General features: G+C 41.0%; 1 protein-coding gene across 1 annotated transcript in view; it reads left to right on the plus strand.

Moving 5' to 3' along the window:
- The window catches only part of LOC132883769 (1-phosphatidylinositol 4,5-bisphosphate phosphodiesterase beta-1), a 454963-nt gene that overhangs the window by 23562 nt on the left and 412682 nt on the right, over nucleotides 1-18719 (plus strand). Inside the window, exon 2 of the mRNA XM_060917764.1 lies at nucleotides 637-714. Coding sequence (XP_060773747.1) covers nucleotides 637-714 — 78 coding nt within the window. The remainder of the gene's footprint in view (nucleotides 1-636; nucleotides 715-18719) is intronic.

Below are 18719 nucleotides of genomic sequence, written 5' to 3' on the forward strand. Positions count from 1 at the left end.
TGATCACACCGAGGTGCTCGCTGACCGCCGATATTTATTAGTTTGGTCCTGCGTTTCCTTTCCTTCGCAACATAATGTCTTTTCTTCTCGCTTTCCATTACTGTAGTCGGTCTATCATGTTTCATTCGCACACTTACAGTACGTCCTCCGTTTTTCTCTACTGTTTCAAATTTCTATCCCACAATGGTTGCACAAACAGGGAAAACCCACCATGTGATGCATGACGTAGTCTCTTGAATTGGGTCATGGTGAAGCAGGAAAAAATAGCGGAGAATTTAGGGCCACGTGGAGATAAATTCATTAATTGTTCTATTAAAAAAACGAATAAAATTGGAAGTCTGTGATTCAAATTCAGTAGCTTTCGGTCCACTCAACAAAAATAATTGCGTGTCAGGGAAAATTCTTTTCATGACCTACACTTGAAAAATCTGAAAGGCAGTCTACATTTAATTGCCCTGAAAGTATTTAATTAAAAAAAAAAAGGTTAGGGTGGCATTGAATTGTTTTATCCCTGCACACAAGCCTGTAATAAGCTTTAAATGAGTACAACTTTTCTGTATTTTAAAAAGCAATCTGTGTCTGGTTCTAATCGAGCCATTGTCCTTAAACTTCCTGTTTGTCTCTCTGTGCTTACAGGACTCCACCACTGTGACTCCTGTGACATTACGGGTTGACCCCAAAGGCTACTTCTTTTATTGGACTGATCAGAATAAGGTAAAAGCTTGGAAAGTGCATGAACTTTGGATTGTTTTCCCATAACTATAGCTCAAAAATATCCGGTGATATCATAAACCAAACACGGTTATATTACGGTACATTTCAGAGCATAATTCCTGCCAGTGATGAGCTGAGAAGAATGATCTGTTGTTTAACCCAAGTCACACCGTAGCACAGGAGTTAAGGGCAAGCCACTGAATTTGACTGTCCTGTCTCCCTTGACAGAGTCCGATCCTTTAAAGCTATTAATCTCTCTCGAGGTAATGGGACAGGTTGCACTAGATGATCGGGTTGCTGAAACAGAGACCCAATACAAGGAGGAAATTTGCTAATGGGGAGTGCTTTGTTGTGATAGATCCTGAACACAAATTCACAGACACTCATGTAAACTAGTTTTATTCATCCATCTATTTGTTCTTTGCAATAAGCATAGTGACTGGCTGTGACAAATACGGCTGAATAAACTGTTGACAATGTAAGTTGATATTATAATGCCTTTACCTCAAGACTTATGTTACGTTCAATCATGTCGATAAGAAATGTCAAGAATCAACACACAATAGTGATGTTTCTGATCATGCTGGAATTAGTGGAAGGCAGAAGCGACTGCTCTAAGGGAAGCCCAGCTTCCTGTAAAATGTCACAAAAACGTTCATCTGTTAAATATGTATTTAAACTACTTAACTCTCTTATTCCAAAGTGATATTTTGTACTAGAAAGTGCTCAGCTTTATGGCTCATTTGTTCAGCAGTTATTTCTTGCTGGTTGTCATAATGCGATTCTTCCCCATGTAGAAGCACGACCCATTGAAAACCCATTGTTGCTCAGCGTTTCTGTAGTTTAATGCCACTATGGGATACATTTTGATCTTAATGCAGCAAAGCTAGACATTTATTGAATAATATGCTTTTAAAACGTAATTTCCGGACGCCTGGCTTCACTGGGGGTCTGTAGAGAATCACTGACAGTAAGGCGGGACTGGATGCTGGGCTTCTGTATGATGATTGGAGGAAATCTCAAATCTCTTTTGAATGTCATATGACTGACAGCGTTTTAAAAGTATACGTTGCATCGGAGTTGCATTCAAGGTCAGTCCATGCGGTGTGTTGGCAAGTGGAGTTGTGAGACTAGCTGCTGCTCATTCTCGTTCTTTTCCTCCCAATATACAGTTCCTATTTCCATTTGTAGATACTGTAAATAAAATTGTAAATATAGAGTTTGTGAGTTTGTTACTTGCTTTCATTTCGGTTCAGTAAAGGCCGTTTTATTTTCAGCCAAGCAAAAGAGGGGAAATATAGCCAGTTAGCTACCTAGCTGTTAGCTGTGCGAAATGGCAAATGTTGCTAACGTTGTCGATCTGAATTTGTAGAAGATGTTTGATGCTCTTTCTGACAAGGAGAGGCTCAAAATTAAACAACAGGGCAGATCAATGCCCAATATCGATTTAAGTCAGGGAGACATAATCGCTCATTTCAGCTGTCTTGGTACGACAAAGTAAACTGGTTAACTGGAAGTGCTTTGACCAAGAGAATGTATTGTTGGATTGTCTCTTAATGAGACCATCCCAGGGATGGATTATTTGGTCAAAACTGGGTTTTGGAGATTTGGCCAACTTTGACAGGGCACACAAAAGGCATGAGAAAAGCAAGGAACCCTTGAGTTCATGTGCACACTTAAGTTTACTTGGCAGAGTTAGAGTAGAACATGGCAGAATTCACATATAAATACAGTGTCTTGCAAAAGTATTCATCTCCTTTTGTGTTTGTCCTGTTTTGTCACATTACAAGCTGGAATTAAAATGGATTTTTGGAGGGTTAGCACCATTTGATTGACACAACAACTTTAAGGGTGAAAATTGTTGTTTTATTGTGACACAAATAATAATTGAGATGAAAAAAAACCCAAACAGAAATCCGGAATGTGCATAGGTATTCACCCCCCCCAAGTCAATACTTTGTAGAGCCACCTTTTGCTGCAATTACAGCTGCAAGTCTCTTGGGGTATGTCTCTATTAGCTTAGCACATCTAGCCACTGGGATTTTTGCCCATTCCTCAAGGCAAAACTGCTCCAACTCCTTCAAGTTAGATGGGTTGTGTTGGTGTACAGCAATCTTCAAGTTATGCCACAGATTCTCAATTGGATTGAGGTCTGGGCTTTGATTAGTCTATTCCAAGACATTTAAATGTCCAGTGTACTACTAATGCTACTACTCCAGTGTAGCTTTAGCAGTATGTTTAGGGTCATTGTCCTGCTGGAACGTGAACCTTTGTCCCAGTCTCAAACCTCTGGCTGACTGAAACAGGTTTTCCTCCAGAATTGCCCTGTATTTAGTGCCATCCATCTTTCCTTCAGTCCTGACCAGCTTTCCTGTCCCTGAAGATGAAAAATATCCCCACAGCATGATGCTGCCACCACCATGCTTCATTGTAGGAATGGTGTTCTCAGGGTGTTGGGTTTGCGCCACACATGGCGTTTCCCATGATGGCCCAAAAGATCAATTTTAGTCTCATCTGACCAGAGAATCTTCTTCCATGTGTTTGAGGAGTCTGCCACATGCTGTTGGACAAACTCCAAATGTGTTTTCTTAAGTAGTTACTTTTTTGCTGGCCACTCTTCCATAAAGCCCCGCTCTGTGGAGTGTACGGCTTAAAGTGGTCCTATGGATAGATACTCCCATCTTCACTGTGGATCTTTGCAGCTCCTTCAGTGTTATCTTTGGTGTCTTTGTTGCATCTCTGATTAATGCCCTCCTTGCCTGCTCTGTGAGTTTTGGTGGACGGCCTTCTCTTGTCAGGTTTGTAGTGGTGCCATATGCTTTCCATTTTGCTATAATGGATTTAATGGTGCTCTGTGGGATATTCAAAGTTTGGGATATTTTTTATAACCCAACCCTGATCTATACTTCTCCACAACTTAGTCTCTGACCTGTTTGGATGCTCCTTGGGTTTCATATTGCTTGCTTAGTAGTGTTGCAGAGTCAGGGTACCTTCCAGAACAGGTTGATTTATACAGACATCATGTGACAGATCATGTGACACTTTGATTGCACCCAGGTGGATCTTAATCAACTAATTATGTGACTTATGAAGTGAATTGGTTGGACCAGCTCTTTAGGGGTTTCATACGAAAGGGGGTGAATACCTATGCACACTCCAGATTTCTGTTTTTTCATCTTAATTATTGGTTGTGTCACAATAAAACAACAACTTACACCTTTAAAGTTGTAGGCATGTTGTGTAAATCAAATGGTGCTAACCCTCCAAAAATCCATTTCAATTCCAGCTTGTAATGTGACAAAACAGGATAAACATCAAGGGGGATGAATACTTTTGCAAGACACTGTATATGTCAGTGAGTTAAAGCTGGTATTCTGTTCCTTAACTTCAAGTCCAGTGTGCTGGACTACATAGCTGGAATAATAAAACTGTCCTTGTGAAAGTTCTTTTGAACTGCAGAACACTGTATGTGTTCTGATGATAAATGATCTTTTTTTGTTTTCAAAGAAGTATAAGAATCTGTGTATGGTTATCGGGTTATCATAGAGATATGGATACTGAGAGAGAGAGAGAGAGAGAGAGAGAGAGAGAGTACACTGCTATACCCTGAAGAGGTTGCTAATGTTTATATTGATGGCTGGTGTATTCTTTATCTCAACATGAAGCATTTTCCTGTCCTAAACCCAGCTAAATACTAATGGACACATTGTGTTAACTGTAGAACTGACCATGTTTGTAATATGACTCCAAGGAATTCCAAGACCAACTGTTCTTTCATGCGTATTCATGTCAGCGTTCATTCACTTCTACCAGATAGACAGGATATTTTAATTTTATTTTATTTAGCCTTTATTTAACCAGGTTAGTCCCCTTGAGAAGGCGGCACAGTGGTGTAGTTGTTAGCACTGTCACCTCACAGCAGTGTTGTAGGCGAGTCACTGAACCTCGAGTCCGAGTCCAGTCTCGAGTCCCCAGTGTTCAAGTCCAATTCATTAAAAAAAACGTTGAGTCAAGTTCACTATTGATCTGAGTCGAGTCCAATACTCCAACCACACCATTTGACAATGGCTATTTTGGCGCCATTAACGTTAGTTTGTTCCTGAACAGGTGAATGTGCATTCTCTTTGTAAGGGAGTGTAAAGTATTCTGTCAGAGATGGTTGGGAGACGGATGTAAGTGCAGAAGGTGTGTTTATTAATACAAGTGAAGACAGGTAAACAATCCAGAACGGCAGGCAAAATCGTAAAACAGTGAAACATGCAATAGGTTGAGCGAGGCACAAACAGGCTATCGTAGACTCGGCAGAATCAAAGATGAGAAACAGGAAATCAGGGATCAGGAAACCAAACAAGGAAATAAGGCTCTGTAATGTATCAGCAACGCAACTCAATACTTTTCAAAGTAAGTGTGTTTTCACAGTTTTTATATAGGCGCGCTGATTGCACCTTAATCCTGTGCAAGTGCGAGTCATTTACGGCGTGCTGTCCAGAGTGCACCCGAGAGTCTATCTGGTGCACGCACCAAGGTGTGCAGGTGTGACACTTACACGAAATTAGTACAAAATTAATGTAAATATAAATATCTTATGCCAAATTATTATTGCATGTTACCAAAACAGTAAAGAAAAAATCTGAGTCCTCGTCTCCATTTTCCGAGTCCTAATGCAGTTAATGCACGAGTCCGAGTCATCAGTGCTCAAGTCCAAGTCGAGTCATGAATCCTTAAAATTAGGGCACAAGTCGGAGTCTTGGACTCGAGTACTACAAGCCTGCCTCACAGCAAGAAGGTTCTGGGTTTGAGCCCAGTGGCTGACGGGGGCCTTTCTGTGTGGAGTTTGCATGTTCTCCCCATGTCTGTGTGGGTTTCCTCCGGGTGCTCCGGTTTCCACCACAGTCCAAAGACATTCAGGGTAGACTAATTGGTGGCTCGAAATTGATTGTAGGTGTGAATGTGAGTGTGAATGGTTGTTTGTTTCTATGTGTCAGCCCTGCAATGATCTGGCGACTTGTCCAGGGTGTACCCCGTCTCTCGCCCATAGTCAGCTGGGATAGGCTCTAGCTTGCCCGCGACCCTGCACAGGATAAGCAGTTTCGGATAATAGATGGATGGATGGATGGATGGATGGAGTCCCATTGAGATCAAGGATCTCTTTTACAAGGGAGACCTGGCCAAAACAGCAACAACACAATTACAATAAAATAATCAGACAACACATAAATTAGCTACATTAAAACTTACTCATATAAAACCAGTTTCTGTTTCACATGAAAAGAAAAGCAAGACTTGTTTCTAGAATAAAATCCTAATAAGAGCACAGACACCCTGGACTCCAAAGTTTTCATTCGTGTTTTAAATTCGGTCAAAGGTACGAGGTTTTGAAGTTGAAGTTCAGATTGTAAATTGTTTCAAGCATCAGGTGCCGAAAACCTAAAAGGTTGCCTTCCCAATTCAGTTCTTACTTTGAGAGCAACAAATTGCAAAATGCCCATAGAGTGAAGATTGTGACCTCCTTGTTTCCATTTTAAAAGAGAAGAGGGAAATTTGCCCAGAATAGTTTTGTAGATGTCGTCACCTCAGTCATAGCAGTGACTGAGGCGACGAGCACATAAAGATGACCAATTCACTTTAGAGTAGAGAACACAGTGGTGAGTAAAAGAACCACAGTTTCTAATAAATCTCAGTGCCCCATGATACACGCTATCCAGCATGCAAAGACAACAAGCAGATGCATTCATATACAAAATATCTCCATAATCAATAACAGGCAAAAAGGCCAATTCCACCAGTTTCTGTTTCACATGAAAAGAAAAGCAAGACTTGTTTCTAGAATAAAATCCTAATAAGAGCTTCAGTTGTTGTTGTTTTTTTACAACATACTGAAATAAGGATAAGATAATTCTTTCTAAGATTGATTTTGCTGTGGCAGTGTTTCTGATTGGCTGTGCCTGATTCAAACTCTGTATCACAGTGAAAGCACCAGTGGAGTCGCGACAGCAATAGCCTGAAGAGGCGGAACCATCTGGAGATCCAGATTCCAGTCCAGACGTAATAAATCTTGTTTTTGTCTATCTGTCTCTTTGTTCACAACTATCCAAAGAAAGTCTGGGGACACCTACATTGATGAAGCAAAGTCCTAACTGAGAAACTTGCTGAGTAGCAATACTTACAGTTTTGCTCCAATAGAATAGAATGCCTTTATTGTCACTGCACTTCAGCCCAAGGCCTTCCCATGTTAACCTAACTGGATGTCTTTGGACTGTGGGGAAACCAGAGGAAACCCATGCAGACACAAGGAGAACATGCAAACCCCACACAGAAAGACCCCCATCAGCCACTGGGCTCAAACCCAGAACCTTCTTGCTGTGAGGCGACCGTGCTAACCACTTACACCACCATGCCACCCGATGGCTTAGGACTAGAGTTGCCATGATAACTTTAGGACTGCAGTTATCAAGAACAGTCTTGCACTCAAGTCTCCATCAATGAACAGTTGATAACGTCAACAAAATAGCATTCATGCTAAAACTATAATGAATTTCCTGGTTACGCAATTACACTTTTGGACCGGATAGGACACACTGATAGAAGTGTTATTTATAATCATGCTATCTGTTATCACCCAAATGAGGATGGGTTCCCCTGTGTCTGGTTCCTCTCAAAGTTTCTTCCTCATGTTGTCTGAAGGAGTTTTTCCTTGCAGCTGTTGCCTCAGGCTTGCTTATTAGGGATACATTTATTAGTTCATTTGTTTAAAATTTGTATTTTTATGCGAAAATGCACAAAATTCGTAAGCACATTGAGCCTGATGCAAATTTTTTAATATGTCGTGCTCGTTTCACACTGGTTTTGTGTAGCGACGATCAATAGTATCCTGAGTGAATGAGGGAGTCATATAGCAGTGATGAAGACAGCAATTATAGCTATGTTCTCAAGAAAGAGAAAGTTTTGGGTACAAATCACAACAGGGAGAATTTCATAATTAATCTCACTAGAGTTGAAGCTGAGAGATGGGATGTTGGACAGCAAATAAGAAAGCAGTGCTCATGGCATTGTATGTTCACAGGTGAAATAACATGGAATTTTATTCCTATCTTTTAACTCCAACAAGAAAACAAGTGAGAGAGAGCACAGGAATTGGTGAGCAGAAGATTCGCTTGTGCACAAAGCAGTCTGAGCATGAGCAGGGGCTATTTGAGGAAGAAGGCAGGTTTTTTGATCAGGAGCAGAGCAAATTTGCCCACAAGCAGGGCTATGAGAAAGAGGGGAAACAGTGTAAAATCTGAATGTGAAATGAATAAATAATGCTCTCAAACTAAAAGACCAGGCTCTTGATTAAAGACAGGAATAAAACTGCAAAGAAATGTAGCCGCTCAGCTCCTGGACATAAGTGATTCTTTTGGATATTAGCATGAGCAACAAGCAGCTATAGATTCCACATCCTCCCATCAGATCTCTGTTGAAAGCCTCTTCCACTGTCAGTCAAATGTTTACACACACAAAAAAACCAAAAAAAAAAAACTATGCACACACCTATCTAACATGAAGTTAGACAACATTGCAGATCTGACCATTTGGCTAGCGTACAGATTGGCAGTAGCTAAAAGGGCATACTTTCTGGAACAATAACAAATGCTGCCAAAAATAACATTATACAGCCCTGATTCCCAAAAAGTTGGAATGCTGTGTAAAACGTGTTAAAAAAAAAAAGCACAACACAGTGATTTGCAAATCATTTTTCGACCTATATCAAATTGAATACAGTACAAAGACAAGATAACTGGCTAGTGGCCTAGTGGTACTGTGTCCGCCTCTCGATCAGGAGATCGTGAGTTCTGTTCATGGTCGGGTCATACCAAAGACCATCATAAAAATGGTACCTACTACCATCTGGCAAGACATGCTGCAATACAGATGCAAGTGGGGAGTTAAACTCTCATGGTTACCAGAGGACTAGCCCCCCACTGTAACCCTAGCTATGTGAGAGGCCGAGGGCTGTGGAAAGGGAGATCGGTGCCGCCCGATACGGCACGGGAAGGACTTTAAAGACAAGATATTTAAAGTTCAACCTGATAAGCTTTTATGTTTTTTGTAAATTTCCACCCATTCTGAGTTTGATGCTTGCAACACATGCCAGTGAAGTTGTTATAGGGGCAACGAAAGACTGGGAAAATTGTGTAATGCTCAAAAACACCTGTTTTTAACATTGTTCAGGTAAACAGATTAAAGCTAGACTGCCTTTTGATTTCATAAAATCAGTGAAATTTAGTTCCCTCTGAAATTTGGTCATTGTGATATATGTTTATTTCTGTAATATCTCACAAAATATCAGGCCATTCTGTGGCTGGGAAGTTATTTAATTTGAGGGGATTCCCGAGCAAATAATGTGCATGAAATTGCTCGCTTCGCGCAGTCAAGCAGACAGAGGAAGTCCGTGTATGTGTGCATGCACAGGTTTACCTTCTTCTTCTTCTTCTTCTTCTTCTGGATTTTACAGCAGCTGGCATCCAGTGTTGCCATCTACATATACCTTGACTGTGCACTGACAGTTACATCATTCTGTCGCTAAACGAACAGCTGATCACACCGAGGTGCTCGCTGACCGCCGATATTTATTAGTTTGGTCCTGCATTTCCTTTCCTTCGCAACATAACGTCTTTTCTTCTCGCTTTCTGTTATTGTAGTCGGTCTTTCACGTTTCATTCACATACTCACGTCCTCCATTTTTCTCTCCTGTTTCAAATTTGTATCCCACAATGCCTTGCACGAACAGGGAAAGCCCACCACATGATGCATGATGTAGTATCTTGAATTGGGTCATGGTGAAGCAGGAAAAAATAGCGGAGAATTTAGGACCACATGGCTCTAAATTAATTCATTGTTCTATTTGAAAAAACAGAATAAAATTGGAAGTCTGTGATTCGAATTCAGTAGCTTTCGGTCCACTAAACAAAAATAATTGGGTGTCAGGGAAAATTCTTTTTATGACCTAAACTTGAAAAATCTGAAAGGCAGTCTACCTTTACTTGGTAATTGGAAAGGGTCAGCCGTTCACAAGCAAGGATGGGGAGAGGTTCACCTCTTTGTGAAAGACTGTGTGGGCAAATAGTCCAACATTTTAAGAACAAAGTTTTTGCAAGGAACTTAGGGATTTCATCATCAACAATCCATAATAGCATGAAAAGATTCAGAGAATTCACAGAAATCTCTGCACGTCAGGGGCAAGGCCAAAAACCAACACTGGATGCCCGTGACCTTTGATCCCTCATTTTAAACAAGACAGGATTTCTTGAACTATTTTTGCTACAAAAAGTTAATTGTTAAGTGTTAAAATTTGAATTATTATTTTTTAAAAGGTAATTTATCGTTTTGGTAAAATCTCATCAAAGTAGCACTTTAAACACAACTTTTGTTCTCCAACTTTTGTGTCAGTGTTTTGTGTTTCTTTGCCTTACCCTAAAACCTTCAAGGGTACATGCAGTCCAAAAAAAAGAGTATTGAATAATGACAGGATTCTGTTAATAGAGAGAAATATTCTTGCACAGATTTGCATGCATCTGTGCGTATGTTTACATGCAGATATCATATGATTCACAGTGCATGCATTTGTATACATTTGGATATTGAATGTACATGTGTGAGTGACTGGCTGTGTGTGTGTGTGTGTGTGTGTGTGTGTGTGTGCGCGCGCGCGCGTGCGCATGTCTAAAGCAGCCCTATGGCCTTCAGATCAGCTACATGCCACAGATTCCTCAGAAGCAGGGCTCAGTTCCATGCTCTCTAGGGTGTTCTCTCGGGTCTGGCCTGGATCGCCCAATCACGTTGTACTGTACATAAAACAGTCACAGCAGGAACGTCCTGAAACATTTAGTCATGACTCTGACACTGACTAACAGAGGTGGACAGTAACAAAGTACGTTTACTTGACTACTGTACTTAAGTACACTTTTTGAGTATCTGTACTTGAGTTTTTTTTTTGAAACTTATGACTTTAACGTCGCTACATTTGAAAGGCAAATATCGTACTTTTTACTCCACTACAATTCTGTCAAGGTCCTCATTACTCGTTACTATGAAGCAGCTTTGAAAGTGGATGTTTTTTCTTTTCTTTTCTAAAACGTGATTGGTTTTTTCGCAGGTGACACTGAGAGCCGATCAGTAAACGCTAGGGTCACGTCACGTCCATAGACTGTATAAAATCAAGTTCAGTGATTTCTCAGCAGCGTTATTTGAACACAATCAATTGAGGGCAGAATGGAAGGAGGCGGTTCTTCTGGGGAACGCATGCACCCGTGGCTTTACCTAGAACCCATGTTTCAGTTTTCTGAAAAAATTAAAGATTCGTTTCATTTTAAATGTTTGCTTTGAAAACGAACCACATCACAGCCTACAAAAACTCACTGTCCAACCTGCAGAAGCATATTGAGGTATGTAAATGTTTTATTCCAAGAGAAAGCTTGCAATGAAGTTGTCTCTGCGTTTAGAGCTAGCAATAATGTTGCAATAGCTATGCAGTCTGGTTAGTCGAATGACTTTCTATGGATTTGCCTGCCAAGTAGCCATAGCCTTGTCCACGGCTAACGTTAACACATAGCTAGTTAACTTGGACACTGTTAGTTAGCATGTAAAAACAGAGTTACGCTAACATGAATAACGTTAACTTATCTGAAGTCCTTTCAGAAATATGTTTTAGCATAATCTTGCCAAATAAACAGAATGTAGAAATATTTCTTTTCTAGTAGCGTGATATGATTTCGAGTTTGAAAAGCGTTTGCTAGCATGTCAGGTGGAGCTTCACTGACTAGCTAGCTTAACGTTAAACCACCATGATGGCACAGCATGCGTTCATTTTGTGAATTCACATTTCTGTCTTTGGTAACGGCATTAGGTTTTGTAAGCGTTGTGGCAACAATACAACAATGCATTGACAGAAAACGTACTTTCACTACTTAAGTATTTTTAAAAGCAAGTACTTAAGTACTTTAACTTAAGTAAAAATTTGACTGTACAACGTTCACTTGTATCGGAGGGAGTAACATTTGACCAGTGGGATCTGTACTTTGACTTAAGTAATGAAGTTGGGTACTTTGTCCACCTCTGCTGACTAACCTTACATACAGTTATAAAATGAAATGGAAAAGTTGGAGTACTGATAAAGAAAATATGTTAAAAAAGGTGATAAATAAGAATGGATTTGTTGAACGTATGATAGAGCAAACATGTGTTCCAGACTTTTCGGTGTTTGATAATCCTTTACATGATATATCCTATTCTTGTTTCTTCTAATATCTTCATAATATGCTCTTCTGAGTACTCAATAATTTACATTTTCTTTTGAAAACTTTTTCAGAAGTGATTCAAATTAAAAAGTGTCTTAAAATGAGCGCCAATATAGAAACACACCAGCCATCACTAGCTTTGCATCCTTATTGATGGCATTTGTTTAAAGAAAAAAAAATCTGCTAACAGTTCTGCTAAATATGACCTGAGAAGTCTTGTGTGTCTGACGTGGTCTCGCCGTAGCCAACTGCTGGTATAGACAGTCACTAAAAACAGCATGGTGGTATGTAAACAACATATCTTACATGTTTTGAGCTGGTAATGGTATCATAGTCTTCTAGTGGCACTGTTTTTTTTTTTTCCTGGAGTGTTTATGGGATTTTAAGAAATGTTTTATCACCCTATCAGCCAGCTGCAAGCAATGCCTCATAAACAGTCAGAAGGCAAATTCCAAATTTAAGCCACAGACCAGGGCAGCTAATTATGTTTCCAATTTCAGCATTTTAATTGAGAGTGCATAGTGATGTAAGTGTACTATAGTAGAGTCAAACTATTTAATGATTCATCCCTAAGGCTGTAGAATGAATCAAATATTAATCAAAATTGCAATTTGGTCTTTATGTAATCACTGAAGGCTCAGTGCATTCAGTGCATAGTTGTATGCTCACTATATCCCATGAGCTGTGATTTTAGCACTGGAACTACTACTCTCAGATATCCAGGCAGTATTCACGTTAATCAAAATAATTGTATGTACATATAGCATAGGGCGGCACAGTGGTGTAGTGGTTAGCACTGTCGCCTCACAGCAAGAAGGTCCTAGGTTTGAGTCCAGCAGCCGATGAGGGCCTTTCTGTGTGGAGTTTGCATGTTCTCCCCGTGTCTGCTTGGGTTTCCTCCGGGTGCTCCATTTTCCCCCACAGACATACAGGTTAGATTAATTGGTGGCTCTAAATTTATCATAGATGTGAGTGTGAATGGTTGTTTGTCTCTATGTGTCAGCCCTGCGATGACCTGGCGACTTGTCCAGGGTGTACCCCGCCTCTCACCCATAGTCAACTGGGATAGGCTCCAGCTTGCCCATGACCCTGTAGAACAGGATAAGCAGCTACAGATAATAGATGGATGGACATATAGTGTACATATTCTCTGGCTTGATTGTGTTGACATATCAATCTGCAGAAAGCAGTCCTTGCTTCCATGTGAAGATTTTACTGTGGAAAGTTGAAGAAGGAAGTAGGAAGAAGGAACTATTTAGACTCCATGCAAGTTCTGCATCTCTGGGTCATGGTCCTTTTACCTGGACTCATCAGGGAAGTCTAACTAATACATTTCTGACTTGCATAAAGCAGACAGACCTCCCATTCTGTGTAAAACTGTTATCGAGGGCATTTGCCAGCATCATTTGCATAATACCAAAGCCACAGAGTGATGAAGCAACAGACAACAACAATCAATAGGTGGCTTGTTCAAACTTATGAAAAACTTGATTGTTACTCCACGTAGAATAGAATGCAATCGAGGAAAACAGAATACAAAATTTAAAACAGTTTGTCTCAGTTTACTTAACTTGCAGTGAGCAAGCCAGGAGCTGCACTGGCAAGAGAAAGTTAGAGCTAAAGAAGAAGAAAGCCAAGAAGCCTTTATTTATCTCACATACACTCAAGCACAGAGTGAAATTTAACTTCTGCATTTAACCCATCTGAAGCAGTGAACACACACATGTACACACAAGTGAGCAATGAGCGCACACACATACCCAGAGCAGCAGGCAGCTACCCAGATAGCATTACAGTCTGCAGCTGATGTTCTAAGGTCCACATTGGCTCCGTCTGACAGGCCAACCCTTTCCCCGGATCAGCATCGGATGTGAGCAGAATGACACAGTTTTATACACCCGTGGGGCGGGACTGTGCGGGCACGCTCTTCAACAGACACCAACAATTTCTTCAAGAGTTTCAAAAGTGTGGGCGCGCTCTTCAATAATTTCAACAGACACCACTTCAGTCCAGTCCACTCGCTGGATGCAGCACTTGGCAGACTTTTTCGATAAGTGCCTTTTCGACATTAAGTTGTTTTATGATACGATTCTTTTGGATGAATAGCCATAGTATTTTACAGAACGAAGCTAAGGTTGGGCGCCACGGTGGTGTAGTGGTTAGCCCTGTCGCCTCACAGCAAGAAGGTCTGGGTTCGAGCCCCGTGGCCGGCGAGGGCCTTCCTGTGCGGAGTTTGCATGTTCTCCCTGTGTACGCATGGGTTTCCTCCGGGTGCTCCGGTTTCCCCCACAGTCCAAAGACATGCAGGTTAGGTTAACTGGCGACTCTAAATTGACCATAGGTGTGAGTGTGAATGGTTGTCTGTGTCTATGTGTCAGCCCTGTGATGACCTGGCGACTTGTCCAGGGTGTACCCCGCCTTTCGCCCGTAGTCAGCTGGGATAGGCTCCAGCTTGCCTGCGACCCTGTAGAATAGGATAAAGCGGCTACAGATAATGAGATGAGATGAGTGTTGTAGACACTGTGTGTTTAGACGAGTCCCTGTATGTACAATATTAAAGTAAATTGCTGATAATTGGACAAAAAAGGCAGACTCCGCCGCGTTAGCTGTCAGACCGGAGCTAAGGCTGAGTAGCATTAGGCTAACATCATCAACTCTGCACAGTTAGTGATGTTAGCCTAATGACTGAAATTGATTACTAAAATAATCAATTGCCAGAAGTTTTGGTTAAATCTCATTATCTCTAGCCACTTTATCCTTCTACAGGGTCGCTGGCAAGCTGGAGCCTATCCCAGCTGACTACGGGCGAAAGGCGGGGTACACCCTGGACAAGTCGCCAGGTCATCACAGGGCTGACACACAGACAACCATTCACGGTCAATTTAGAGTCACCAGTTAACCTAACCTGCATGTCTTTGGACTGTGGGGGAAACCGGAGCACCCGGAGGAAACCCACACGGACAACATGCAAACTCCGCATAGAAAGGCCCTTGCCGGCCACGGGGCTCAAACCCAGAACCTTCTTGTTGTGAGGCAACAGCGCTAACCACTACACCACCGTGCCGCCCTTTGGTTAAATAATTTACACCAATCATGTAGGGAAGGATTGCTGGATATACTTGTGTTTGAATCATGCCATTTTGAGAACTGATAAATGTTTTTCATCTTCAGGTACAAGGGGCTGAGCACAAGGCTAATGATGACGTGTGATTGTAGAGAGGGGTGCTCTCTGAGGGCACAGTCATACCGGGAAGTTTGGTCAGTTTCCTCTGTTGGTTTGGTTCGTTTGTAGTGGTGTGATTGTTGATTAAATCACATGTGTGAAGACTTTCTACCAATACCATACACTGCCATTTTCTTTCTTTTTTTTTTTTAACCCAATTTTTAAAGTCGTGGTTCACTTGACATGCTGGGCCTGTGTGAACTTCAGGACATTTTGGTGTGAAAGCAACCTCTCTTACCTCAGCGACAGCATGCATAAGGCTCACTTTACAAGCCTGGACCGTGAACTTGAATACATTTTGGTGTGAAAGCCATCTGTTTTATATCCATGTTTTACTTGTATGGTGTTTATAATGCAGTTCAGCACTTAATCCATGTTTTACATATATGGTGATGCATACGATGCAGTTCAGCACTTTGAACATTGTTGACATTGTTTAACTTTTTTTTTTGCACTGTTCATTATTGCACTGTGCCAGAAATTTTGTGAGCTGATACCAATAACCAATGTGAAAATAGCTGATCTACAAAGTCACATGTTCACATGTCAATAAAAGTACTTTGTGATTGAATATTTTTCTTAACATTTGTCTTATTAATACTAATGAAGCAAACTTGGGGGTTGGGTGTTCACCTCAGATGGCTGTTGTACATATCTGGACTACATCCGGCCCTGATCCGGCACTGATCCAACTCACATCCATACCTGATTTGGGCAGTGCAGAGACAGGTTTTTAGTGATCCATGCTGGACCTGGCCCACATCCGTTCCAGATCCAAAAATTGTATCTGTGCCGGGTACGAGGCGGAGAGCAAACGTTATGTGGGACGGATCCGTTTGCTGTATTCAGACCAGACTTTGGGGTACATCCAGTGCTGATCTGGCTCAGATCAAATTGCTATCTGGGTATGCTACAGTGCCCAGGGAGATGTTCTGGGTTAGGTGCCTTTCTCAACGGGCACTTCAGCCCAACCTGAGGCCACGGCTGCCCCATGTTAACCTAACTGCATGTCTTTGGGGGAAACCGGAGTACCTGGAGAAAACCCACACAAACACGGGGAGAACATGCAAACTCCACACAGAAAGGCCCCTGTCGGTTGCTGGGCTTGAACCTAGAACCTTCTTGCTGTGAGGCAACAGTGCTAACCACTACACCACCGTGCCTCCCATAATAATGTATTATGTATTTTTGATTGTTAATGATAATGATACCAACATACTAACTCAAAGGGCACTCAGTAGAGTGCGTACCTCTGTCAAGCCACATAGTCGAAGTTGCGTCAAAATCTAATCAATTGTTCTTTGGCCCATGGCCCACCTTTCCTCAAAATTTCCTCAAAAACCTCCTCCAACAAAGTTATGACTTAACTTGGGTAAGCATGTGTATGATGCAATTTTACAAATAAATTAAAACAAAGTTGGGAGCCAAATGTAATATTTGCCAACTACAAAATAATTTATGGTCATCAAATGAAAACTCTGGGAGAGATCCGAGTCTCTGTACTCACTCAGAACTTTGTCATTTAGAGGTTATTTACTTTGACCCCCAGGCCAATTGATGGCGGCGAGGACTAGGTATAGGAAGAATGTTTATAAGTGACAGCCCACAAAATCAAAGCTCTGTTCTTTTTGAATTGGATATCCGTCATCTTAGGCAAAACCCTGATTATTTTTAGATATCCAAAATGATAGCACTAAAGGTTAAGGGTCAAATATAGGTTTGATGTTTCTGAGTCCAATTTCCACATTTCAAACTTACCATTTTAGCCATACAAATATATTTTGCCATGTTAAAATTTCCAAAAGTCTATGTTATATCAGTTTTGACCACAAGTTGCAAGTGGTTTGTAAAATCGAAACTGTGGGGAGAACTTACCTCATGGGTTAATAGGTATTATTCTATCCACATTCACTGGATACGAGCAATCATGCGCTCTGATTGGCTACTCTACTACTAGGTTATCAGCTCATATACCGTGAGTAGAGAAAAACAAAAATGGCGGCGTGCATCAAGTCAGATATATCACTTTGCTATCAGTATTTAAAAGAAAAAGAAATAGCTAAAAGAATACAGGTAGCCGTCAACTTACGACCTATGCGACTTACGACCGATTGACTTTATGACCGTCTGGTTATGACTGGCAAGTGTTTCCCAGCTGAGCTAGATGAGCGTACGACAGCGCCCAGTATCTAGCCAGTGTTGCCAGATACTGCTGACGGTTTCCAGCCCAAAACCCGCCAAAATGCACTTAAAACCACCCAATCTGGCAACGCTGCATCCAGCCTCCTCTATTATGTGTGCATTGTTTCGCTGGACAAACAACGAGCGAGCTACAGCGCGCGTACGGCTTAACCAGAGCTTGTGCTATAACGTGCACAGCTGGTAATCAAAGTAACTTTCACTTTTCTGTTCTGTTACACTGTTCTGTGTCCAATGTCCAAAATGAAAAGTTAGTTTTCAACTGTTCAGCTAAAAAAAAAATGTAATTAAAACGATTGTGTTGTTGAAATGACGTGTTTGCAATTTATTTATAATCAAAAACTGATACAGGTGGATGAAAGAGTGATAGTGTGATAAAAAAGTACTATACTAGTACTACTGAGTGATAAGAAGTCCTAGTGAATGCTTGATAAATAGACAATAATAAATAATTAGATGTATTTTTCGGTGCACGCTGTGCGCGCGCACTATGGCTCAAAATAATATACCGGCAAGAAATAAAAGTGACTTTCACCCCTGAGTATGCAGTGTTTGACTTAAACCAAATAATGAGCCACGGTAATGAAATAAGAAAATGTTGATAAAATAAGACTTTAAGATGATTACAATATCATTACACATCATAATACACTTACGTTCATTTAACATAGGCCGACTTACGACCAGATCGGTTTACGACCGGTCAGTCGTAACCAAACGCAGTCGTAAGTCGACGACTACCTGTATAGTGTCGTCCCCCCCCATCTCCTGTTTCACACTCCAGCCCAGTTGGTGGCGGTAATGCACCTTTAAGTTGGTTTGCCAACAGCCAAAGAAACCCCTAAAGAAGAAGAACAAAATGGCGGCGTGTGTTACTAAACCAGCCAAGGACGAAATAAAACTCTATTCAAAAATAAACCCCCCAAAAAGACAAAAAAAGCAACAAAATATGGAATAAAAGTGTTTCATGGTAAGAGCATATCTATTTTTATGGTTCAAGAATTATGATAGCATTTTTCACAAATTGCTACTGTCATTTCGCCGGTTTGTTTACATTCTAAGCGGAAATGATTTTGTCAGACGTTTTGTACAGAGTTTTTATTTATCGAATTTGAAAAAAATAAAAATAAAAATGGTCTATTTCTCAAAATCCAGTGAATGTGGACAGAATAAAACAGTTATTCCACTCCATCTTGACGTACATGGCTTATAGCCAACTCGGTGCTACGCGCCTCATCAGCTATCAGCTCATGTACGACTCAATTTTGTGGAATAACTGTTCAATAGTTATCACATACTTTAGAGAT

The sequence above is a fragment of the Neoarius graeffei genome, chromosome 3 (genome assembly GCF_027579695.1).
Source record: "Neoarius graeffei isolate fNeoGra1 chromosome 3, fNeoGra1.pri, whole genome shotgun sequence".
NCBI classification, from domain to species: domain Eukaryota; kingdom Metazoa; phylum Chordata; class Actinopteri; order Siluriformes; family Ariidae; genus Neoarius; species Neoarius graeffei.